This window comes from Gavia stellata, chromosome 1, assembly GCF_030936135.1.
Source record: "Gavia stellata isolate bGavSte3 chromosome 1, bGavSte3.hap2, whole genome shotgun sequence".
NCBI classification, from domain to species: domain Eukaryota; kingdom Metazoa; phylum Chordata; class Aves; order Gaviiformes; family Gaviidae; genus Gavia; species Gavia stellata.
This window is the reverse complement of record NC_082594.1, coordinates 61,147,624-61,174,475: the sequence shown is the minus strand read 5'-3', so window position 1 is coordinate 61,174,475 and position 26,852 is coordinate 61,147,624. Positions and strand designations below refer to the sequence as shown.

Below are 26,852 nucleotides of genomic sequence, written 5' to 3'. Positions count from 1 at the left end.
AGACAGTAATACTTTTCCATAAACATAGGGCATTCCTCCAGTTATGGGCAATCACTTCAGATTGTATTTGTTTGTTTCCAGAAGACTGAGAATCAGGATTCTACTATACCAGAAACCATGAGATACTCAAAATCACTCCTCCCAGAGCTTAAAATCAAATTAATATTTTATGTATTCATGGGTCAAATCCTTCAGTTCTTACTCAGGCAGAACTCAAAATGATTTCAAAACAACTTCGTGAAGTCTGACAGATGCGGTTTTTTTATTTAATTAATGTGGTCATTTTCCTTACCAGCCCACGTAGCTCCCTGAGGAACATCAATGAAGTGCCTTCGGATTTGACCGGGTTTAAAATGAACATCTGTGTATGTCAGGTCATAGCTTGATGATTCATCCACTCTGTATGTCAAAAAGAAACCACAAATAGTAATCAAACAAGCTGTGAAGCCCTTTTTTTAAAAAAAATACCCTCAAAAAGAGTGTACAATGAGGATATTTAGTCCTCAACACCAATTCTTTTAATCCGTACTTGTACAGAATCTGAGAGCACAATGTATCTAAAAGATTTAAAACATCAGCTCCACCACGTTATGTAGACACCCTCCCCAAAGTTACAGTGCTTAAACTTAAGTATCAAAGAATCCTAGTTTTCAGTGTATCTGCTTTTCCTGGCTGAGTGACTTTCCACTGAAGTAAGCTAAGGAATGTAAGAAGTAGTATTTCTATGAACAAGTCAGAGAAAAGTTAATTTTTTTTTTTCTCAGGGCAGATTGTCCACTAAATAGGTTTAATAAGATACTCTCCTTCCTTATCAACATCAATCAAGTCATATGTTTAAACAAATGATGGGCACAACACCAACTCTGTAAATTCACTGTATTGAAGTCATGATGGAAGCTTATCCCAATGCTCACCTGCCAAATAACGCCCCCTGCCTTTATGTACTCTAGTCCACCAGTTAGAAATGAAAAAACCAAACTCCTACACAGTTGACCTACACCTATGAGTATATTGATTAATACTTTGGTCAACAAGCCAGAAGGCATCTGTATTCTGATGGACCAGGAAGCTACTGCCACTGTGACTAAGCCCACCAGAACATCCTGCCTTCTGGCTGTCAGGACCAAAACTACAAAAAAGCCACTGCTGTACAAGTCTGCTGTGAGAATCTTTTCAGATTTCTGCTCCCTCGTCAATGTTAGTAGTAAGTTCAAGAACTCCCAGAGAAAGAAGGTGGTGAAATAAATAACAACTAAAGTGGGTACAGAAAACTTAAAAAAGCAGAAAAAGCCTGGGTTTACTGACCTTGTTGGTATAACAACAGTTATTGGAACTCTGAACAGAGGGCCTGCATTAGGCATTGCTATATCATATCCACACACCTAACAAAATAAAAACCAGCCACTTAAAATCTTTGGTCAAAATGAAATTATAGAAGACAACATTAAGCTTAAACTAGTTGCAGAGTATTTTGAATCTCTGTAGTTATCACTGAGAAAAAAAGATCTTCATTTGACCACTGTCACCCTAGAAATAGTAAAACAGCAACATTCACCAATTAAAAAAAATAAATATTAGTTTTCACATACTCATTTAAGTCTTTCCCCACAAGTTTTCAAGCTTTTAACCCACATTTGATAGTCCCTATATCAAAAGCTCAACCTAGTTTCAACTCAGAATTTGTCCCAAACAGCCTTATTATTTTATTTCAGCTATTTTTTTTGCTGTATTAAAAATATTTTAATCCTTGTTTTCCAGGATTATGTTTGAGAAAATACAGTTCAATTTACCATGCCTTTCATGGCCAAGCTTTAAATACTCTCTCTGAAAATTTGTTCCATCATCACTTTGCTAAAATGTTCTCAGTGGTACCATAGAAGGCTTGCAACCAAGCATGTTAAGCAAGTCACTTCTAAAAAGCAAGCTGATATCATCTTCATTATGATCAACTACAATGCAATGGAAACATTTCAATGTTCACATAAGGTTTGGGATGAGGATGGCAAGGGCTGAAAAATATTTTTTGTTGGTGGGTTTCTTTTGCAGGAGTGAAAGAGGATGGTTGGGAGAGAAAATGAGAAATTTAACGGCTTTCATATTAAATTTGTCCAAATTTGAACATAGCCACTCAAAGTCAGCAAAATGCTTCTGCTGTTTGCAGCCATTACCACACATTTTTCTCCTTCACCTTCCAAAATGGAATAGGGTAGAGGTGAGGAAAGAAGAAAATAGGTTGCATCACTGTACCCAAGCAACTCCTCAAGGTAAAGCAAAATCTTGGGTCCATATAAGACTGCATGGCAACACCACAAAAGCTAGGCAAGTCCTTAAGCCACCACAGAAAAAGAGAAAATAAGACCTCATAAAATAATAATAAAGCACTAAGTCAGATAGGCAAAGGTGAAAATATATCCAGAGAAAAAACCTTAATGAATGGTTATTTATTTGGTTTATATTTTCTCTATGCTTTTATTTTTTAAACACTCAAAGTCCCATTGGCATGTGCTATACAACATTGTATAGCATAACTATTGCTGAACCCTGGAGTCAGCCTGTATAGTGAAATGGAGTGTAGCAGTATTTTCTGGTCAGTACAGCACACAGCTTTTATTTCCTTAAAATTACTTCCCTAAAGAGTTGATAGAGACCATGTGAAAAGGAAAGGGCACACAATCTTGCTTAGAACACCAATACTTCAATACCTCTGTATAATGTAGTCCTTCTCTCAGGCCACGTGGATCCACACGAACATTTATGTGTCGACATTGGTTCATAAGCTCTAAATGACTAGGACACTGGACCCACGGTGCATTTGAAGTTAAAGCTAAATGAAGCTGGAGAGATATTCTTTCAGTGTTTTCTGTCAAGAAACAAATTTTAAAAACTGTTCAATAACATAAATATGTGCTTCTATTCTACTATAACACAGTATTTGCCATTAAAAAGTACACATCAAGAAAACATAATAGGAACCAATTCCTCAGGGCCCCTGGATGTCAGATTCTCCACAAAGGACAGTGTTCTATATTATTTCTTTCAACTTGAGAAAAACAGAATAGCAGCAGTGTACAGTAAAATAAAGGTTGTACCCAAGTTTGAAATGTGTATCGAGTGTGTGTCTGTGTGTCTGTCTGTCATCCCATCCCCTCCCCCCCAAAGTCAAAGGTAGGCTAGTAAACAATGCTTCCGTTACCCACAACATAGTATGGAAGCAGGTATAAACATTCTTGTATAGATACAAAGTCTTGCCTAATGCAGAGAAATAGAATAAAAAGCAAATTGCACTGATTCTGAAGGTTATGCTACTTTCCAAACTACATTATAGAGCAACCTAAGTGAGAGGTAAAGTCCAGTAAAAAATTACTATGATAATCTAGTCTGACTTTGCAAACAGTCAATTTAGCCAATTTTGCAAATTAGCTTCCATGTCAAAAGTGCTATGGGTTAAAACACAGCTTCCAGAAAAGCATCCAACCCTAGTTTTAGCGATTAAAAACCATCTTTCTCCTGCTCTAAAGATTAATGACACTTTGAAAAAAAATTTTCCATGTTTCCTAGTCCTAACTAATCTTAGCTTAATTTTCAGACATTACATCTTTATTAAGTAGAGAAAAAAGCACTCTATTATCAGATGTAACTCCCTCATAGGTACACGAGAAGCAATAAAAGCTCAAAGAGAACTTCAACAGATGGACTGAGCAGATCAACCTCCCTTAACCTCTTACTACAGTTTCTCAAACTCAGTGTTGTTGAAGACACCAGACACAGCACAGAAGAAACAACTGGACAGGTACTAGGGAAACAATATCATTCTACAAGCCAGTCATCCACTACAAATGTCTAACTATGATTTCAGATAGTTTGCTTCCTGCAGAAGAGTCCATCGTACAATTATCTTATTTATTTGTGTCATACGGTAAATTTAAAAAGCACTGATTGCAATGTAAGCTGTCAAACAACTAAGTTACTCTGAGTCAGTAACCTGTCCTCATTCATACCCTTTCTTCCCCTCAACAAACTCATCCCTTTGTCACATGCAAACCTTCTTGGGGATCACTGATTTTAGGAACAGAATTAATCTCAGTAACAAGCTCTCACATGGATCATTTTTTGAATGCAATGTAATTCAGTCTTTCAGTGAGTTCCAATTTGTATTTCATAAAGTAAAGCAGGGCAAAATGGTTTACGAAGAAAAGATGTCAAACCTTATTTTGATTTGCACAAGTTAGTTTTACCCTGTTAGGATGTAACTAAAACCTGTATCAATTCCTGTATTGCCTTTAGATATATTTATGTTTATCCATTATTAGATATTGAATGTAAATCTATTTTGTTAAACTGAGATTTTTCTCAGGTTGTGGAAACATAGATAAAGTCCAAATCTAGAATTTATTGTCTTTAAATAACTGAGAAACTAACTTCTGGGTAAGTTCTTTCATCTTTAGAACAATAATCATTCTTTGTCAAGAGTTATCTACAACAAAAACCCTGAAGCTCTACAATTTCATGAAACATCAGGGTTATTTGATTATTTTTCCGTATTCTTTTTCGCTTTAAATTTCTTCAGAACAAAGAGAGATCCCTTTTTTAAGTGAGAGGATGCGTGAAGCAACAGACTCCCCCAAAACATGGAATTGCTGCAGTTACAAGTCTGAGGTTAGAATGGAAAAGTTGTTTAGCTGCATCCCTTCATTTACTATGAAATTTAAAGTTGTACTTACTCCTTTTATGGTACAGATTCTTATCACTCCTCGTTATCACAGCTTTTTTGTTTAAAGATTACACTTTCCCCCCACCCCGCATACAAAAGCTCTTTCCTACCTGTATTCTCAGGAAAGACAGGTTCTATGCCAACCCCATGATCAGAAGGTGCAGCTATCTGGGCAGGATCTCTGAGGTAGATTCCACGGTTGCTGCCGACAGTAACCGTAAAGCCTATGTTACTTGTGAATGATGAATTCTGAATGAGGTAGTCATAGGCTTTATCAACCTATTAGAAAGAACACATTCTAAATTAACAAATTTGAATTTAATAGTAATTTATGCCCATTATCTTCAACATGAAGCATTCAGCAAGCACAGCAACAAACAGTGAAGTAACTCATGTGCTACCTGAGCCACACTGATTGCACCATACACAATACTCAGTATAGAAAATGAGGCAACATTTTCAGTCTGCAACAGCCACACAGAGCACAGAAAGTCAAGAACGTTAAAAAAACAACAGTAAAGCAAAAGACAAATCTCCTTTGCTGTAAATCCATTAAAAGGTGCATAACAAAAGTTTTCAGAGATTACTGACAAAGAGGACTTCAAAGGTCCAGATCTACTATACTAATTTAGGTGCCTTTCTCATATGTGGAGCAACACTAGTTAAGCATTTAAACCTTTTATACAATACAAGAAGTTGAGCAGTTCAAAAGAGACAAGCAATATGGGATGCCCGTTTAAGTTTTACATATTGATATGAAATAAGAGAATCAGGTGATGAAATCCAGACCTAGATTTAAGTAAATGAGCTGTCACAGTAAACTCAGATGACAAGTTCAGCTTTTTGTTTTAAAGACACCCTTTATCTTGCTTTCTATTCTACTGACTCCAAAAATCTTACATTCTCTACTTCACCGTGAGCTACCTTCACCAGTGGAGATTAGGGCACTGTCCTTTGAGACAAGTGGACATACAACAGCCTCGGTCTCCCACATCAGAGTTTTAACCACATGTTTTAACTCATGCTTTAATCACAGACTACTAAATCATAAGGTATGACTGGTCCATTTCATTTTTCTGTTGCAATGTTTTTTATTTGATATGGCTACCAACACTGTTGCCTTCTGTATCAAACTTAGTGTTACAGATGTGCTTAGCAGATGTTACCTACTAGGTTCTAGCATCTCCAGAACGTGAGTTTAGGGCTAAGCATTTAATATCTAGCATCCTTAAGCATGAGAGCAAAATCTCAGTACCCCTATGTGGCTAGGATGGGGGTGACTGTAGGCAAGAAACAGCAGCAGCTCTTTAAGAACCTAAGCTTATGCATAGGGAGACTGTCGTTCACCATGCCTTCATCAAACAAAGGATCACATCACAGATTTCCAAGCTACTTAGAAGTCCACAGGATACAATGAACATTCAGACTTCTCAGTGCAGGCCCAGAGCAAAGTCATCGCACAACTGCAGCTGTACTGCTTTGTGAAACAGCGTGGGTATCTCTACTTTCACTGTTCAGAACTTACAGTTCCAACTTTTGTCTGCACAGAACAAGTTCACCTCTCTGTGGCCATAGCATAAAACCATTTTTGGACATTAGGACAGAATTTAGGTATCAAAATCCACATAAAAACCCACATCACACTTATGTCCACATACCTTTTTGATCAGTCTAAGAATGTGTCTAGTTAACACATTTATTCTACAGTTACTGCATGCTGAAACTGAAAGAACTGCTTCACTCCTCCTCCCCTCCCACTACATTCCCTTCTTCTCCCTCAATCAGATCTGAGAATCAAGTAGCATGGGAGCAAACTGAGTGAGCTCATCTAGAAAGCTGCTCTTTTTTGTGGGTTAGTTTTCCACCGGCAGTTATTTATATTATGTTGGTTTTTTTGCTAACAAGTACCTGAATAATACCATGTCCTTGTGCAAACACTTCTATGTTTTCAGCTTTCACTGCAGTGTTTTCTAAAGCTCTTCTGACAGAATGAACAGTATAATGAATGTCATTAGCTTTGAGTCCTGAAATTAAAAATAAGGGTATTATTGGATACAACAAAAAATTTGAATGTTACAGCATTTTTTTTTTTTAGAGAAAAAAGTATCTAATCTCTTTTAGACTATGCATTTACATTTAACATTGTAGCACATTACCTGACAATACTAATGCAATGCCTCCACATGCATTGGGGGAAGACATGGATGTTCCATTCATGAGTTGTGTTCCTCGCAGAGTCCAGTTTGGAACAGAAGCAATAGCACCTCCTGGTGCACTGATACTTACTCCAAGGGCTCCATCAGTGCTAGTGTTAAAACAGAATGGTTGAAAAAGAAACATTCTTTTCTGCACACTTTATCTTGAAGTTATCCATGCACTTAAAAAAATAATTTTAGCTTTAGGGAACATTCACAAGTATATTACTTCACTAAATTCATTAACCCATTAAACCCAAGAAAAAGCATGCCACTAAGTAGCAATTTAAAAAGTCACACTAATCATCAGCTATGCCTGTTTTGCAGTGAAAGTTTTTTAAACTTTCACTCCTTCAGTACTCTTCACCAGGTTCAGTTTAGTCAGCAGAATATCTTCTGGGATTTGAATTAGAAAATGCACGCAAACAAACCTATTAAACACTTTGATAGATAAATTAGTATTCTACATAGTCTATTTAACAGTTATCATTTTTAAAGAAAAATAGTAAAAGTGAGTGGAAGACTAGAAAACATCCAAAATCCAGATCTCTAATTTTGCATGTTGCCACTTCACTGCTAGGTCAAATTCTGAATTAAAATACAGAACCTGAGACAAGGAGAGCAAGAGGAGAAGACAAAAAAAGGAGTGTCAAGAGGTAGATCAGGATCAGCTGGGCCTAACCCACATTTCTTTCTTGCCCAGGCATATTTAAGAACGGAGCGAGTACCTATGGCACAGTTAAAGCAGCATTTAGTTTTCAACTGTACGAGCCAGATATATTCCATCTTCCTTGCTCTGGATAGACAAAAATTGCACCACTTGAATGACAGCACTGCGCTTGAGCTATTAAGTTCTGTGGAGAGGCAGGGCATTTTAGGATATTTATATCCCACACTAACAGCTTCATATGCCTAAAATCTGTCTCAAATCAGAGTACTCTCAGTATAATATTGTAATGTAGCATTTGAACATATTTTATGACAGCCCTATATAAACAACAGGTTCTGTACAATGACACTTCTGGCCAAGAAGCACACAGTGTATCTGCCTGAAAGCCCCTACTGCTTACGCAGGCAGACTGATCCCCTACCCCAAGTCTGCTCCAGCAAAGCTTTAGGAACTCTCCAGTCACCTGTGTCTTGCACTCCACACAAGGGGAATCCTCCTGTGGCCAGACTTAGGCCTTTCAGCTGCCATATGCTCATTCTGACTATTTTACAGTGCAAAGTGACAAAGCACACAAAATGTAGTTTTTATGTATTTTTTTTTTGCGTGTGTGTGTGTATGTATGTATATCAAAATTAATTACAAACCTTTCCCCTCTTCTCAGCTGAAGGCAGAAACCACATTTCTCTTTTCCCTACATGAAGCATGACAATTCTACATAATAAGGTTCTTTGAACAATATACTTGCATTTTAATATACAAACACCATGGCAGCTAACTTTAAAGACTAATGTTAATAGGGAGGCATTTGCTATGTAACCAGCAAATAAACCAAGGACCAGCCTCAAGCTATGTTTTTTTTAGCTATTGTAGGCTATACTATAAAACACAGTATACAGCAACTCCATGACTCGCAAGAACAATTCTGAAGTCTAAACATAGGCAAGAACTCAGAAAAGACGCTATTCCCTTTTTTTTCTTTTGGCTACCACATTACTATCAAATGCTTCTGAGACATGAAATAAAAATTGAAGTTTTCATTGCCCCTAAATTTTCTTTTATAGGTATTTGAGATAATTTTCTACAACATGAGGCAAAAAAGCATTTTTTTTCTGCCCACTCACACCTCTACTGGACTCAAGCAAAACCCTGAGTAAGTTGTGCCATTACAGCAACGTCACTGAAGCCAGAAGTAACACCACTGCAGTAGGAGAATTTCTTCTAATCTTCAATACTAACAGAACAGTTAACTTCACCACACTAACTTAAAGAAATAAATGCTATGGAAAAAAATCCTCTGAAAAATTAAATTTCAAAAAAAGAACTAATTTCCAAACAACTTTTCAACAACTCCTATCATCTCTGAATAGGTTTGTCTTCATCACATACACTTTCCTGAAACACACAGGTTGTGCTGAGGAAGATCAGCAGTCTTCCCCCTCCCCCAGGAGTTCCAGAGCCCAACATACAAAGGCCTTCCAAGAACATAATCTGAACCCCAAAGTAATGAATCTGTTCTTTTAGTATAACCTACCTAGGCCCTCTGGATGACCAAGTATATTGATTTGCTGGCAGTTTTTCTCTTAAAGAGTATTCAGCAACCATCATGTCAGGTGAAACATAGGCACCAACACCTGTAAAAAAACATTCAAACATATTAGATGTACAATGAATTTTTATTAAAAGCAAAAATAAAATAGTTCTGTGGTTTAAGTTCATTACGAGAAGAATTTTTGCTTGACTTGTAGAAATAGAAACACACATTTTCCATCTCATTAAATCCAGTTATTTTTACAAAGCAAGTGTAAAGCAGCATGCTATGCAGTAACAGTGCTGATGGTCATACTGTATAATATTAAAATAATATCTAAACTTCAAAGTTTCATTTTTATTCAACTCGAATAGAATGTATTCACTTTCTACATTTCTTTCACAACAGATCACTTTTACATGTCTCCACTCCCTCCCACATCCTTTTGGCTGTGTTTACACTGTTACAAACTACACCAACCATACTTCAAAGCACTCTGCGTCAGTTGGTTCATGTTCACATGTCTCACAGCTACACCACCTGGAGCAGACAGCCACATCCACACAGCTCAAAAACAGTGATGAAACAGTCATTACTTTCCTGTATATCAGTTCAAAGTGCCTAGAGCACGTAAATGACCATGTCAAAGCCTGCCAAAGTTGTATTTTTACACGGCATCGCATCCATGCCGTGTACCTATTCTAATGTGTACACTCCATTTTCTTTATGGCACAAGCACTATCAGGATGATAGAAAACTACCATACCAAGCTGACAGAAAAATCTGGCAAGGTCTGTGTCCATACTGTCTGTGTGTACTAAGCCAACCTGTCCACTGTATTTTGCTTTACCCTCAAAAAACAAACAAACAAAACCTATCCAGTTCACTCCAGGTGGAGGAAAAGGAACAAGCTACTCTGCATGCAGAGTGATGATCACCCAGTCTCTAGAGTGATACAGCAAGTAAGCTGAATTGACAGAGTAGATGCACTGTAAGAGCAAAGCCAATGCAGACCTGAAAAGAGCTTGTTAGTTCCAGTTCCAAACGCCAGTCTCAGTAGTGGAGTATTTGCAGATTAACTCTTAGAAAGTAATCAGCGTTAATTCTACCAGCTGTCCTGAAATAGTGTCTCTCCAACTTTTAAGTCTACATGCTAGTCTCCTTGCATAAGAAGTCTGAGATTTAACAAGCATCTTCTGTAACGCAGTAATGCAGCATCAGAGGATTTATATAAAAATTAAGACTAGGGAAGTCACCCCTGAATGCTAGACATTTTTCTAAGTCTTATATCTCAGTCTTTCACTGAAATATCAAAAACATACACTAGCCCATCAGAAAAAACAATTCTTATGCCAGTAATAGACTTGCACAGAAGTGGCACTACAGCTGAAAGAATGCTTCCCCTAGAGGGACTTGTCTAGGTCACATCATGGGATTATTTTATACCCAAATTAAAAAGCTTCCTTTCACTACAAATAGAAATTAAGAGTATCTGATGAAGACAGATGATCTGAAACTGTGGTTCTGACAATTCAGAATGTATTACAAGACTTTCCAGAACATTAATTAGAATCCAACTTGCTTACATTTTTTGCAAGTTGCATTTACCAGCAGCTAACGGTCTGAGTGAAGTGGTGTGCTCAGATGATTACAGTTAAAAAAATAATCTTGGAATCTTCAAATAGGTCAGACAACAAAGATTTCTTTTGCAAGTTTTATACAAAGCCACATCAAATCAAGACCACCTGCCTCCTACCTCTGTTTTCTACGTAAGTAAGGTCTTGAATTGTAAAAAAATAACAATCTAAGTTTTTATACCTAAGCATACAGCAAGGGCCTCCCTCAGAATTAATCTTGTAGTCCAGTAGTCTTTGATATTTTCTTAGATTTAGATTAGCAATCAATTGGTAATCTCAAACATGTAACAGAAGTACAAAGCTTGAAAAGACAGTAGCTGAATACTGTCAAAAATTTTTTTCAAAACAAATTACTTACCTATTACACTAGATGTAGTTCCACCAGGACATCCTACTGTAGAAAGGCAAGGGCCATTATTTCCTGCACTTGAAACATAGATTACGTTGTGTTTCCACACTGCTTCATTAATTACTTCACAAATTCTCCTGATGTAACAGAAAAAAATTAAGTCATTTAATCAACAATATTGCTTTCTTCCTACAGGGCAAAACTCCCATTTCTAGTAGAATCTCCGTGACCAGTCACAGAACAAGGAATATTATGCAGCCTGCTTCCCACACCTAGCAGAGGTGGTTCCAGTACAGAAGCTGATCACAAAAAATATCTTCTGGTTTTAAAAAGGAGTAACAATTATGTAGCAATATTAGGTCTTCAAAAAAACCCCACAGATTATGTGGCATTCCAAGTACAAAAATTCTTTCTTATTCTAAAATATTCTTTGTATTACAAATCAATAGCACTTTCAATAGGCTTATTTAACTTTCGATGATAGTTAAAAATGTAAACTGCAACAGTTTAATGTATATGAATCATTTGGGCCTAGACCATTCATTCTTATTGACAGTTCATTTACACAAAGCTACACAAATGTAATTCCACTTCTGTGATACTAAAATACTTTATATTAACCACAGTAGTACTCACCCAGAATTTGGCCAATGTGTTGCCTCTCCATAGCTATAGTTGACAAGATCACATTTATATTTTATTGCTTCTATCATCTGATAAAGTAAAAATAAAAGCCAAAATATGTACTAGTCATAGAATAAGTCACTTAAGGAATGGCAAAAAAATCTGCTTAAACTGATCTGCTACAGATCTAAGAAAAAGAGGTAAGTTTCTTTTGACTCTAGAAAAGAAAATAATTTAATTTACTTCAACCAGTTATTTAAGTGGTATTTTCCCAGTGAACAAACAGAATAAAAAAAAAAAAAAATCACTCCCTCAGCAATCTTATTCTTGCCATGTTCCAAGCTATAAATTAAGACATTACTCTAACAGAAAACTGCAGACATCATTAATATTGTCTCAAATATCTGTCCTCAATAACATAAAATTCTCCTTTCCTGTGCGGTTTGGTTAAATTCCAAAAAGTCACAAAGACATTATTGTACATCTTAATATTGCTATAGATACTATATGGGCCACAAATATAATTTTCTATTTTCAGTTCCTTTTCTTGTGCAAAATTTTTCCCCATCAACTCAGTATACGGAAAAGGTCTTGGGCGTTTCATCATTAAAAAAGAATGATATTTTTCCTCACTCTTAAGAAACAGTTAAACCAAATTCAGCGACATGGGTAGATACTAGTCCCTATTCTAGATTTATTTAATTATTCTATCGTTATCTAAGCAACTATAAAAAAATACACTCACAACACAGTAAGGAATTTTAAGTAAGCATTCAAGTAACTTAGCCCATGTGTCAAGCTAGCCAGACACACTGCAACTCTATCAGTCTGAAAAATCCCGAAAGTGCTGTATGCAACAGAAGTCTTGTTTTATATTAAAGTTAGTCTTAAGATATATTTTAAAATACATTCTTGTTGGTTTTATGGGGTTTTTTTGGTTGGGTTACTTCGGTTTGGATTTTTTTTGGGGGGTGGGGGCAGGGAGTGTTTGGTTGTTTGGGTTTTTTTTGAAATATTCTAGAACAATAAAAACTCAGCTTATAAGCAGGTAGAGCAGAAAGCGTTCCACAATATTCTACAATTAAGTCACACTGCTGAGATTAATCATTTATTCAGTGAAATACCCACGGCTCTTATTAGACCAGTGCCAGTTTCCATTGTACTTAGTCTCGTATCACCAATCTTGATTGCAAGAATCTGAGCTCCAGGAGCCACACCATTTCGTTCTGGTTCTTCTGGAAAATATCCAGCTGCAATACTAGCCACGTGTGTTCCATGTGCTCCTGAGTAAATAAAAAGTTATATCACTCTATGTTTAGTGAACTTCATTTATACCAATATAATACACTAGAGCTCAATTAATTTTCACATATTAAGCTCTAAGTATATAAATCCAGTCAATGGCTGGTCACAAATAATGTTCCCCAGGGCTCAGTTTTGGAGCCAGTCCTGTTTAATATCTTTATTGATGATCCAGATGAGGGGATTGAGTGCTCCCTCAGTAAGTTTGCAGACGACACCAAGTTGGGTGGGAGTGTTGATCTGCTGGAGGGTAGGAAGGCTCTGCAGAGGGATCTGGACAGGCTGGATCGATGGGCCCAGGCCAACTGTATGAGGTTCAACAAGGCCAAGGGCCAGGTCCTGCACTTGGGTCACAACAACCCCAGGCAATGCTACAGGCTGGGGGAGGAGTGGCTGGAAAGCTGCCCAGAGGAAAAGGACCTGGGGGTGTTGATTGACAGCTGGCTGAACATGAGCCAGCAGTGTGCCCAGGTGGCCAAGAAGGCCAACGGCATGCTGGCCTGTATCAGGAATAGTGTGGCCAGCAGGAGCAGGGAGGTGATCATGCCTCTGTACTCAGCACTGCTGAGGCCGCACCTCGAATCCTGTGTTCAGTTTTGGGCCCCTCACTACAAGAAGGACATTGAGGTGCTGGAGCATGTCCAGAGAAGGGCGACGAAGCTGGTGAAGGGTCTGGAGCACAAGTCTGATGAGGAGCGGCTGAGGGAACTGGGGTTGTTCAGTCTGGAGAAGAGGAGGCTGAGGGGAGACCTCATCGCTCTCTACAACTACCTGAAAGGGGGTTGCAGAGAGGTGGGTGTTGGTCTCTTCTCCCAAGTGACTAGTGACAGGACAAGAGGAAATGGCCTCAAGGTGCACCAGGGGAGGTTTAGAATGGCTATTAGGAAAAATTTCTTCACCAAAAGGGTTGTCAGGCATTGGTACAGGCTGCCCAGGGAGGTGGTGGAGTCACCATCCCTGGAGGTATTTAAAAGATGTGACACCCAGGGACATGGTTTAGTGGTAGACTTTGTAGTTTTAGGTTAACCCCTGGACTCTATCTTAAGGGTCTTTTCCAACCTAAATGATTCTGTGATTCTCTAAAATGAGCCCAGGGTTCAAATCACTTTATTTAATAAATGTCATATTATACTAAGAAAAAAAATAATCCAGTAAACAGCAGCAATCTGCAAAATAAAACAGCTTTTTGAGGGGAGAAAGGAGGCAGCAGGCGAAAAGAAAGGAACCATTAACTTAATTCTACTAACAAAAGTTACTTAAAAGGCTCAACACTTCCTACTCAAAGTTACAAAAATTATACCTGATGTAACTCAGATAGTGGAGAGATTAAGAAAAAAATTAGCAATAAAACTGCACAGAAGTATAAAAAGGATTCTCTCAAAGAAATTACCATCGATTCAGAAACCTTTAGTTCTACTGAGATGGGATAGTTTCATGAGAAATTAAAAGCATTTTCCAAATCAAATACATCCATACCACCTTAACCACTGAGGATGCTTCCAAAACAAAACATGATTGTATACAGAATAAACATATATGGGTTCAGAGTGGTTGGAGCTACAACTGTAGTAACACTTGCCATCACAAAAAAGTTTGGATAAACCAAAATAAAGATTAATACGCCTTTTTCTCATGGATGTCTTAAAGATTCTTAAATTATACAAGCACAAAAGGACAGCAACACAGCAACTAAAAAAAAAAATAAAAAAATATCAATCGTCACCCTGTATTTAAGAAACAAAACAAAAAAAATACTTTGAAAGAAGGTTCTCTCTATTCTAGGCTTTAAGAGGCAGCAACATCTTGAAGAGTACCTTAAGTATACACATTCTATGTATACATGCATATGAACACAAAGTTGACAACATTTCAGAGAAAAGTGCAAACAAGTTTGGTAATGAGCTGTCATTATAGGTTTAGTTCGGGAAATCTCATATTGATCTTGATTGCCATAGTAGTGAACACTGTATTAAGACAGCTGCCTTGAGCGATCCCAAGGATCAGAATCAGGACCCAATACAAACTGATGCGTCTCATGGTACCTACTTAGCAGCAAAATTTTCTTAAGATTACTTTCATTTACCTCCACTTGTCACAATGGAAAGAAGGTTTCCATCATCATATATATTCACAGAATAATTCAACATCTCAGATGTTCCAAAAGATCCATATTCCTGAGCCTCTTTGTAGGTTCTAAGCACTGTACAGCTAGTTAAGTCACCACTCTCACTTGTATCTATGCAGGCTCTGTTGACAAAAACAAAACAAAAAAGGCAATTTTTCCAGCTGCTGTAAACTTTAGATTATCCCAGCCCCCAGCAAAGAATAGCACAAAGACTTCAAGAAGTCTGGTTCTGTGTTTATGGCATCTTACTTATTTAAGTCAATATTTTTAAACCTGGTTGTTTACACTTAGATTCAGAAACTACAATGATCTCTAAATAAACTGATTTTCAAATGCTACTAAATTCAAATAAAATCCACCTTTGAAAAGCAAGCATATGGAAATTCAGGAAATTTCTTCAAGGAAGAAATTTTACTAGTTTGTGTACCAGCACTGAACAGCTAGCATTTGAAGTCTTACCCACTGTTTTGTACAATGCACATTATCAGTCAAGAAAAGTGCCATATTACATCCTGAAGTTTGTGCAAAGACTTCTGGGTTTTTTCCTATTATCCATGGATACTCAGAGCCATTTTACTCTGCCTCAGAGGAAAATGCCACAGGCTTACACTTTGTATCATGCTGTCTTTAATAAGACTTAATTCTACCCCATCTTGATTTGGGATCAGAACTTTCTCATGAAACTCAAGTGACACAGCAGAATTATTTTAAAGCAAATAAATATTTAAAACCTCAATAAAGAGAGTAGATTTAAAAGTTAACACAGACTTCAATGCAAGCTGTTGTTTTATGTGTAGAACAAGACATTTTAGACAAGTTTAGGCCTTTACCTCCAGGTCTCACCATCATTCCATACTAGACAATCATATACTGGGCCAGGATCACTGTATTTTTTCTCAAAAGAATTCAACAGTTCCACTTGATTTTGAAGTTCTTCCTTTATGAGTTTATTTACCTAATAGTGCAACAAAAATACAGTTAGAGTATTTCTAAAATCATTACAAGATAGGTAATCCTATATTCCTTTCTGACGCTAAACATTTGCTCCAGTACTTCATCAAGAAACTAAGACCATCCTACGAGTCACAAACATCTAGCAGTTCAATGGTCTTCCACAGTGCACTATTTAATTTTGGCCTATTATGTATAAGTATTTCCAATGTAACATTCAAAGCCCTCTTTTTTTGCAGATTGTTAAATGATACAGAAGTGACCTAAGGCATTTCCGGTACTTATAGTACCTAGTTTACAAAAGAAAGCATATGTTTAGAAGATTCCAACTTCAAACATAGCAAGGATGACAGCCTCAAAAAAGAGTGTATTGAAGTAAAAATAAAACTTACTAAAAATACGCTACAAAGTATTTGAAGTAATACCTTCTTCATATTTGACAACAAGTTTAGACAACACTAAGCAAATCAAACCACCATCCATTATACAGAATTTTTAAATTAATCAGAAGATACACTGGTAAGTTATCTGCCAAAATAATCACAAGTATCTTTCCTTCACTCATCTAAAAATATTTTAATCCTGTCAACCAGTAACAAATTGTTGCAAACAACAAGTTCACAAATTTATTTAGACTATACAAACCTGGGAGAGAGAGCTATGAGCAGCATCAAATTCTTCTTGTTTCCTACAGGCCTCTGCCAGAGCCAGTCTGTGAACAGGATCCCAGAGCTTTTCCTTGCGCTCTTTCTGTAAAATAAAACCAGGTTCCTCGAAGTCTAAAGTGTCAAAGTTATGTCAAAGTATGAAGACTACAAAAATAATTTGAAAATTCTGATTTGAGACACAATGGCTAAAAAAGTTCAATACAATACTATAAACAAACATCAACTGCTACACAGAAAATAAGAAACGGGTATCAGTAATTTCTAGACTTTTTGCCTCAATGAACCACTGTGAGGAGGACCACCGGACCACCTTCTGTTATTCTGAAAAACCACAGAAGAAATGGATCGTGTCAAAACTAAACAAAAATCAGTGAGAGAATAGCTCTCAAGCGCTGGCTAGCAGCCTAGTTAGCACATCACATACTGTGGTTTCCTAGGAAAGCTTCAGAACCAGAACAGTGAAATATGACTATACACCATAAGCAAAATACAATTCTTTACCTGAATCCTCTCCTTAAGAGCTTTAGGATAGATATCATAGCCATTTTTTATGCCAATGTGATATTTGCCTGAAGGATTTACCCAGTTCGCTGGAATCTACAGAAAAGTATATTCAGAAATAGGTTAACTAATGGCATAAAAAAAAAAAATAAAATCAACACTGTTTAAGAGAGCTTAGCAGAACAGACTTTCAAATATCGCCACTTTAATTCCCTGTCTCCGTGACAGTAACTACTGCACTAAATTTCAACAACATGACATGGCAATTTCAATCCAGTTCCAAAAAAATCAGTATCAGTTCATGTGACCCTGCCATTTAACATCTTTAAGTATCAGTTGCCCTGATACTCTACTTCCAAAACATAAGCCCCAGCAGTGACTTTATTGGGTAGAGGTCTGGGGAAATAATAGCACTATAAATGAAAAGCAGCACCCTAGCATGAAGGGGTATCTTGGTTAGAGGTCATGACAAACATCTAAATGCCTAATTTCATATCTTGCTGCAGTTTAAACTGTCAGTATATCAAATCCACTATTCCTAGTAACAACAGCAAAAGAGAGGAGCAGATTCACCCTTACAATCATATTCTGTGCAAAATTCAGAAGCAAGCTGATAGCATGGAAAGATCCAAAGATTTGATGCCTCCATATCACCTCATCAATCTAACCAGTCAATCAAGAACTTATCAGTAACATCAGCAGTTCTATGTAGCCGAGACCTCCACTAGATCTCATCGCATCCTTTCTGAAAACCCTACACCATTTCTGTTCTATTCATGGTGAGAATGCAGTGAGCCTACAATTAAGTCCTCACAGTTTTTTCAGTCTCTAGAACTATTTACACGATCTTAACACGATTCCTCTTGTAGTTTATACAAATGTGGAAAATACTAGCAATTCTAAAGACAGAAGTGCGTCCAATATTTTTAAAGCATGTTAGCATGTTTTCTTCAGCCAGCTTCCAAAACTATATCAGATACTGATTTGAACAAAGAGTAATTAAATGATTATCAAGCCCCCAACAAAACTCGGTACTCACCTCCATTCAGCTATAGAGTATATTCAATATAAAGACATATGAAAAGTAAAAGAAATGTCAAGCAATCCTTATGAAGGTGAGCAAATGCAGTATTAATTTTGGATAAGATCTGGTTAAAAGGAAGTAAGTTCTGCAGAAACTAAAATAGGTGCTAAATTTGTTGTTAAACAAGAAAGAAAGAAAAAAATGCCCAGTGGTATCTCCATACCACCAAATACTCACCTTTAAAGTTCTTCCAGAAAGACCAGTAATTTCCCCATCTTTAGGTTCTACAATGGTACATGTAGTTACATCACCACTGCCTGTTGTATCAATTATATCAATTATCTTGGGTTTCCCATCAGTTGTAATCTGAAAATATGAGCACAGAAAAATTGAAAATGTAGTTGATTATGCTTTAGCATACAAACCAGGAAATTTTTCATTTTTATTTAAAAGTATCAACTAACTTTCTTAAGCACCCAACCTTTAACTGAAGGACATAAAACCAACTTGAAATTAGTGAAATTTTCAACAAACTAAGAGTAACATGTCCACCTTTCTGGTTTATACAAATTCACTAACTCATTTCTAAAAAGGATTTAGAAGAGAAACAAGTAAAAACATTGTATCAATAAAGCACAGGAGCCTCAATTTAAAACCAAGCCTAAGTTTGCAAAATCCTTTGCAAGAACTACTATTTGTGTTCAAATGATTTGCTGCATTGCTCCATCCCACCATTCTGGCCAAATTTTACAGTAACAAGTACACAACTCTAACAAAATGAAAGGTGCTGACGTACATGCATTCACAAGCTTGAGTCTCTTAACTGAGCTTAAACCTAAAAGGAACACAAGTTGTCATCATATTTTTTCTGTTTCAAGGATTCTGCTTCATGTTTTAATCAATCTGAAGTGTTAGGAGCTATGGCTATATATACCTAATACTGTATAAGCAGTATTTTTATCAGGGTGAGGAGAAAGAGAACTGACTAATAAGAAGAGTTTATGAGCATAAACTTAAAGCTTCCTCAAATTAAATGAAAACTAGCCCTGATGGACTATACAGTAGTTGCAGACAACTAAACAACATCAGAAAAGAAACTACTAACCTACATAAAGTTCCTTTCGCCTAGAGGAACTTTCTGCACAATTACCAAGAGTATGATTAAGATTTTTTTTAAACGTTTAGCAAAAATATTCAATTTTATCTTCTTGTAATACCATGCTTCATGTAGTAGGTATTGTATGAGTTTATTCAGCAAATAAACTATACTCCATATACAGTAGTATTTGCTTGAAGGGCAATATGAATTCAGAGGGATGGAACACCTCTCCTATGAGGAAAGGCTGAGAGAGTTGGGGTTGTTCAGCCTGGAGAAGAGAGTGCTCCAGGGAGACCTTATTGCGGCCTTTCAATACTTAAACAGGGCTTTTAAGAAAGATAGGGACAGACTTTTTAATAGGGTCTGTAGCAATAGGACAAGGGGTAATGATTTTTAACTAAAAGAGGGTAGATTCAAACTAGCTATAAGGAAGAAATTTCTTACGATGAGGGTGGTGAAAGACTGGAACAGGTTGCCCAGAGAGATGGTAGATGCCCCATCCCTGGAAACATTCAAGGTCAGGCTGGACAGGGCTCTGAGCAACCTGATCTAGTGGAAGGTGTCCTTGCTCACTGCAGGGGGGTTGGACTAGATGACCTTTAAATGCCCCTTCCAACCCAAACCATTCCACATTTCAGCCATATGCAACTACTTTTACAGTTCTACATTAAAGATTGATTTAAAAAAAAAAGAAAAAAGAACTCAATAATCTTCCCAACATCTCCTATACACCAACTACACTGAAAGTGAAAAAAACTTCTTGTTCAGAAAAGCAGCAACATTTGCTGTTTTGTACCATTTAAATATTTGGTATTGTTGCTTTTATTCTCTATCAATAATTTTGATGCTAGACATGATGTATATGGCAGGTAGTTTTGTTTAAATCATGCTCTGGAATTGTGAATTCAGCTGCTGAAGTTAACAACATGATCAAGCTGTTTCACAGAAGTCACTCTGTTGCTGCCAGAAAGACAACAAGGGTCAAGCTTTTACGACACCTCAGCAAATAAGGACAAACAAGGTCTGAAATTCTCATGGTTTAAAAAAAAAAAACACCACCAATAAAAAACCAAAACCCACAACCTCAAAAAAACCCCCAAAAAACTCAACAACAAAAACCAAACCCCAAACAAACAGAAAAATAGCAAGCAACCTCCCCCCCAAATAATAACAGGTTTTAACAGCTGAAAAAAAAAAAGAACCAAACCCCCAAAATCCCAAACCCATAGCAACCATAAAAGGGACATTAATTTTATCTCCCAGAAGGTAACAAATAGTGCTTTTGAAGAGGCTTGCTATGAAGAACTTCCATTACAGAAACCAACATTGTTACTCTGTTCATAGAAATTCATGTCCAGTTAAGAAAATTGTTAAAGCATGTTAACCTGGTAAAACATCTACTGAACAACAGTTACACAGTAGTCAAAATTTTCTTGGGAAACACAGTACATAGGCACTCAAACCATATAATTTTCTAGCGTCTGTAATTAATGCCTTCAAATGCCAGTCTCCACTCACAGAAAAGTCAAGAGCTGCTCCAATGACAAAGCAACTGCAAGCCAAACCTGAGATTATCAGAATCAGACATTTTTCAATACGCTTCTAATCAAAGTGAATTATTCAGTGATCAAAAAACAAGAAAACAAGAATGAAAATGTAATCCAAGGTGACTTGTTTGAGGTAAACAAGTTATACTGCAACAGGTGGCCAGAACACAGATTTATGCCGTAGCAAGCTTGGGTAGTTTTAAAAGTTGGTTCCTAGCCAGGAAGACAATGTGCAACTCCTACACTATACAGCTCTTTGCCTCCTAGCTGATAGCAGGTCCACACACGCACGTGAGTTTGTACAATTACAATCAACAAATAGGATTCTTTCAGTCAGACACAAGAAACTCAGAGTTTCAAGTACAAAGGTCCAAGGTTCAGTTCCTAACGGCAGCAATCCAGACAGGTTCACAGTCATTTAGAGCAAGTAACTGATATGGCTGCTTCTGCTGACATGAACCGTTGTTTGGCATACTGCCCACCAGTAGTAATGCTACAGTGAAACTCAGAGTTGAACTAGGTTTTGCTTTTCAAGTCTTATAATACGTTTCAGTACCTTTTGCATTAAAATTAAAAAAATTAAGAACTTGTATACAATTAAAAATATTTTATAGTGTATTTATAACAAAATCTCCAATCCTACCTTTAATATCATGGTTTGCCTACAGCTGTTTGAAAAAATAAAACAGTCTACTTGTTTATAACTGAAAATAATTTTATTGTTTATGCATTTTAGTCTGAAGTTTGAAAAACTTACTTTCACATTAGCTCTGACTTTGTAAAACAAATAAATTAGTAAGTTGAGCACATTAAAAAATAATCAATCTGTATAATCCTGGCAGCTGATTGGTATAATAGAAGCAGAGGAGCACCAATATCTGTGACAATCCCAAATTAAAAGGCAAAGCCAGATGCATTTGAGCATGTTTTTGCCAGACCATACAATGTTACTGATTCCAACTGACAGCTACTGAGGCAAGAAGAGAGGAACAAGTTCTTCAGCACTTTGGTCACAGGACAGCTGATCATCATCACAAATAAAATAATTTTCAAGCTTTATTTTTTTAACTCAGTGCTGAAAAGCAAGTCAAACCAAACTAGCTGCTACTGCTAAAAGGTCATCTCATAAAAGTACAAGCGAATTTTAGTAAATAATAATTCCAACAGGCACTCCACAAAATAATCAAAATTGCAAGAAGCAGATGAACTGACTTATCTATCATGAAACATAAGAAGTGACAAGAGCAACAGGGAAAGGAGAGGGTGGGGTTGAACAAAGACTATATGTACGCAACAACAACACTCCATTAAACATACCTTATCTGCCCACTTAAAATTTCATCAGTCGCTGTGCCTTAATGAGGAATTACAAGCCATGACTTGGCAGATAATAATAAGAAATAGATTCTACCAAGACGGCTGAGAGAGGAAGAAACTAGCACAAAAGAAGCAGACAAACTGAACTTTACAGTTGGCATCAACAGGTGGAGTGTAAAGCAAGGGAAGACGAGGTGAAAAGAGGTCCCTAGAGGGCACTGGCTACAAAAGATTCAGAAAGGAAACTAAGTACAAATTAGATTAACATTTTGTGTGCCAAAGCAAGCCAACCAATAGAAAAATGAAATCGATGTAAGAAAGTCTGTTAAGCCCAGTAACTATTCTCTCTATAGCAGCAAGTGTGTAGGGAAGAATATAAACATAATGGTACTTTCCTGTTATACTCTGTCCCCAAATCTTTTTGTCCCTCAGCAAGTGATCATATGCCATACATTTACAGTATCAGTGTTTACAACCAAAGTGTAGCACCAACAAGCAAAGGAACCCTACTGAGGAATGAGACACCTGGGAGCAGCAAAACATGAACTGTTTTGTTTTGACTAAAACCCCCGCTATATTCATAACAGGGTAGCTCATTTTGGCCTGTAATCATTATTGACATTAACTTGAACTCAAAGGTGTAATACTATTAACCTTGCTACATATAATGCCTTCTCTTCCCTCTAAGCAACTGACTCAATTCTCATAGTTTTAACTCCATGCCAGGCCAAGAACTGACAATAAGACTGACAGTAAGAAAAAGCAGCAGCAGAGAAGACAGGGGCATTTAAAAAAAAAAAAGAAATTGTCCCAAGGTTAGAAACTACTTGTCGCAGTATGGTTATGCTGTCTCACTGTTTGTGCCCAAGACGCTGTCTTAATCCGTGGAGGCAAAATGTAAACTGCCCAATACTCCACAGAGTGAGGACATCCTCTTGCTGAAAAAACACTTACAAAGCTATTCTACAGACTGTGCACTGCCTACATCTCCTTTATAATTCCCTGTGCAATAAGCCTCCCCATTCTGTAGTTTAGCAAGTAGCTTAAGTCAGGTATATTAAGTGGACAGTGTGGAAAGAACACACAGCTTCTTTACATGTTTCTCTAACATCCCTGCAAACTCACTCTCACCCGTTGCAAGATGAATTCCACACCACGCCCAAAGTTCTCTATAAATCTTTTACTTCGCTACCTGAAATTTTATCCTCCACATAAAGTAAATAGGTTGAACAAAATTGATATGGTCAACACAGAGATCACACGGGTTCATAAGTATCCCTTGTTATCCATTATGAGCCTTGGGTTACCTATCCCAGAACAAAGCTTCCCTCTACTGCCCATAAGCTCATGCTTTTTTTTTTTTTGGTTGACCACTCCTCATTTGCAACCTCTAGAGATTTAGGCTTCTTGCTTTCATACATGAAACTTCACAACTATGCACATCCCCTTTATATTCACATCTTCCTAACTGTCTTTTACTGCTTTCTGGTCTGTCCATGGTATTATCTTGTTTGCTTTTTGGCTAGCTTTCTTTAACCTTCCTAATTACTATTCCACTTACCCACAACTTTTTGCCAAAAGCACCAGTTTCATTGCAGCTTAAATCAATCGAAGTTACAGCTGTCCAATCACTTCTTCCACCCTACCTGTCCTCTTCATTTACCTGAACCCCATAAGGAGTCATTTCAGAACACTGCACTAAAGATCTGCCAGGGTTAGGTCTCTGAACTAGGTCGCTTAGGAGTAAAATCTGTGCCTGTGCCAAAGGAAGGGTAGAAACGAACACAGACCCTGCTTAGTTAAAAAAATAAAGGATGCACTATCCAAGAGAGTTGCATACAATTCTCTGAATCATTTCTCAAGGCTTGCTTTGCCACATCTCAGAGAAAACATGTTCCCAAGAAATCAGAAGCAGTAGTAATATAAAAGGCCACATAGCAACTTACATGATAAAGAAACGTTAAGAGACAAGAGTTGAAAGAAATAAGGAAGTGCTGAGAAATGCCAAAACTAAAATCACATACACAGAAATTTACAAAACTGAGACTGCGATCGTAAGGGCAATCACTGTACAATCTGAGCTACAAAGCTAGCAGACCAAAAGAAAGCTGGCAGAATCAAATTTGATACAGATTGTTACTGCAATACAACACAAATTTTGCCAGAAATACACTTTTCATGTACAAGATCTACGTGGCTGCTTGCAGCTTTTAGCTACCTACTGTTGAAGTAACGTTAAGGTTTAACAAAAACACAAAGTATTCTTTTATAATGAGTTCTACGTGAAAGAAGACAGCCAGAGAGATTGAAGTACCATAAAACGCCTGTGAATGGCTTAAAAGGAGGATCCTTACACACGCACCCGAGGTGACCGGTGCGGAGCCCCTGCCTACAGGATTCCTCCGCCCTCCCGTACCAGAGCTCACGTTCACGCGAATGGATACTTAGCGGGAACTGCAAGCAAACAAATAAACAAACAACAAGTCCCCAGGAGAGCCCTTCAGCGGCCTCCCCTGCTCTCACCGACGCCTCGGGCCGCCCAGGGATCATGGCTGCTCCCAGACGAACGCCCCGTCCCCACACTCGTCCCCGTCCCCGCGGGAGCGCGGCCGCTGCCCGTCACAAGGCCACGGGGGCAGCGCGGCAGGGCCCAGGTGCTCCCCCCGCCGCCGCTCCCCGCGGCCGTGACTCAGGGCCGCCGCCGAGGGCGGCCCCTCCTCACCGCCCGTTACCTGCATGCCCGGCGCCCCCGGGTCAACGCCGGTGTCCAGCACAGCCAGCAGCACCCCCCGCCCGTCGAAGTCGGGGAAGCGGGCGAGGAAGGCGGCGGCGCCGGTCTCCTTCTTGGGCAGGAGGCCGTGGAAGGGGAACGGCTCCTCCGCAGCGGCCGCCATGGCGGGAGGGGGGGGACAGCTCCGCGCGAGACCAAAGCGCTGCCGGCGGCGGCTGCGGGGGCAGGATGGGCGAGGCCAAGGAGAGGCGCATGCGCCGTGCCGCCCCACCAATCCGCGGGGAGGCGCACCCTCTGCGGCCCGCGGCGCGAGAGCGCCGGGGGTAAACCGACCAATACGGCCTGCGCGGTGGGCTGGTGCTCGCGCCGGAGCTGGCGGACTCCACGGTGGAGGCAGCCAATCAGAGAAGCGACGTGCTCCACGCGCCGGAACCCGGGGCAGGCTGCCGGGCCCAAGGGGCGGCCGCAGGAGCAGGGCGTGCCGCGCGGGGCGGGGAGCGCGGGGCCACGGGCGGCCACGTACCGCGGTGGCGGGGGAGCCAACGGGGGGAGCAGGAGACGCCTCCTGGAGTCGCTGGCCCAGGCCGGTGAGCACCGAGGGCACCTTCGAGCGCCGCTTCCCCGCGGGCGGGACGGCTGCGGCCTCCTCTGGTGGTCGGTCCCGCCTCAGGGCCGCTGCCCGGCCGCGACCTGTGGCGGTGGCGGGTGGCCTCCCTCCCTCAGGCACCGCTGAGGGGACATGCCAGTGCTGCAGCGCGGCGGTGTGCGAAATCCCCCGAATCGGAAACAGAACCGATGTGCAAACATTTACTTACAATTTTTTTTAAAATATATTTTTTTGCTGATTCACTGTCCAGGACAAAAACACGTTACGTGGTTCCAGTGCCTGCAGGAGCGCGGTATCTCCGTTACTGTGGGTTGACACGGCTTTTGTAATGTGTTGCACGGCATTTTGATGCCTGTGCAACTGTTCAGCGAAGAGAACTGTAACGACTACCTAAAGGCTGTAGCGAGCTCCAAATAAAATTTTTGGTGAAGTAGGTAAGGAAAAAATCTCAGCTTTGAAGAGCGGTTTTAAAGTTAGTTTCTAGCCTTCATGGTTGCATATAAGCCTCCAAAGAAAGCTGAGCTGTTGAGTATCTGAAACCAAATACATGGAGAACTTATTTTAAAAAGATGTCTTGTTTATAGTGTCTGACACATGGCTTTTTAGCCATTCTAACCAGCAATAAGGGTATAAATTGATTGATTACTTGCGTATCACTTTGCTTTCTTCAGGCAAGTTTTGGTTCAGAGAGTTACACTGGGGGAAAAAGGTGAAATTTGTCTGGATATATTAACGTTCACTGTAAAGCAAAGGGGATTTTAGCTTTTGAGAATTTTTCTGTTTGTATAATTTTTTTGTTTCATGGGTCTGATGACATTTTTACTGAATGTTTGTTGCACATTAATCATTGAACTAAATCTGGCATTTGTTCTTTCTTAGCAGAAGTGTGGGGGGTTTTGCGAGCAAATAGTGGTACATTATGCATTTTCCACGTTTTGGGGGCTGCCATCAGCAATGTCTTCTGGCTCATCAGCAGCTTTAGAGATCTACAGAATTTTTATGCAAGTACCAAAATAAATCTGAAGAGCACTGCCTTAAAAATATGTATTATAAAAAAAAAAAAAGTCAAAGATGTACCATATGTGCTTACTGTGTAACTCAATCTGCTTCCCTTTTTGGCTTTCTATTACCAGTCCAAATTTTACATCTTGATGTCTAGATACCATGTGCTTGACTTTCTTAGAATAGTTATAGTGTCTGACAGCCATATTCAGATTTTTTAGAATTACATAAAACCTTGACTGATCTTACTTCAGGGGAGAGAAG

At 38.7% G+C, this 26,852-nt stretch overlaps 1 protein-coding gene across 1 annotated transcript in view; it reads right to left on the bottom strand.

Moving 5' to 3' along the window:
- Positions 1 to 25,142, bottom strand: part of TPP2 (tripeptidyl peptidase 2) — a 57,687-nt gene extending 32,545 nt beyond the window's left edge. The window contains exons 1-16 of the mRNA XM_059835530.1: positions 24,981 to 25,142; positions 18,523 to 18,651; positions 17,262 to 17,357; positions 16,738 to 16,842; positions 15,972 to 16,096; positions 15,100 to 15,263; positions 12,843 to 12,997; positions 11,727 to 11,803; positions 11,100 to 11,227; positions 9,108 to 9,207; positions 6,868 to 7,016; positions 6,620 to 6,735; positions 4,822 to 4,990; positions 2,703 to 2,860; positions 1,306 to 1,382; positions 293 to 399 (exon numbers count right to left, since the gene is read on the bottom strand). Coding sequence (XP_059691513.1) covers positions 293 to 399; positions 1,306 to 1,382; positions 2,703 to 2,860; positions 4,822 to 4,990; positions 6,620 to 6,735; positions 6,868 to 7,016; positions 9,108 to 9,207; positions 11,100 to 11,227; positions 11,727 to 11,803; positions 12,843 to 12,997; positions 15,100 to 15,263; positions 15,972 to 16,096; positions 16,738 to 16,842; positions 17,262 to 17,357; positions 18,523 to 18,651; positions 24,981 to 25,142 — 2,017 coding nt within the window. The remainder of the gene's footprint in view (positions 1 to 292; positions 400 to 1,305; positions 1,383 to 2,702; positions 2,861 to 4,821; positions 4,991 to 6,619; positions 6,736 to 6,867; positions 7,017 to 9,107; positions 9,208 to 11,099; positions 11,228 to 11,726; positions 11,804 to 12,842; positions 12,998 to 15,099; positions 15,264 to 15,971; positions 16,097 to 16,737; positions 16,843 to 17,261; positions 17,358 to 18,522; positions 18,652 to 24,980) is intronic.
- Positions 25,143 to 26,852: the final 1,710 nt, after the last annotated feature.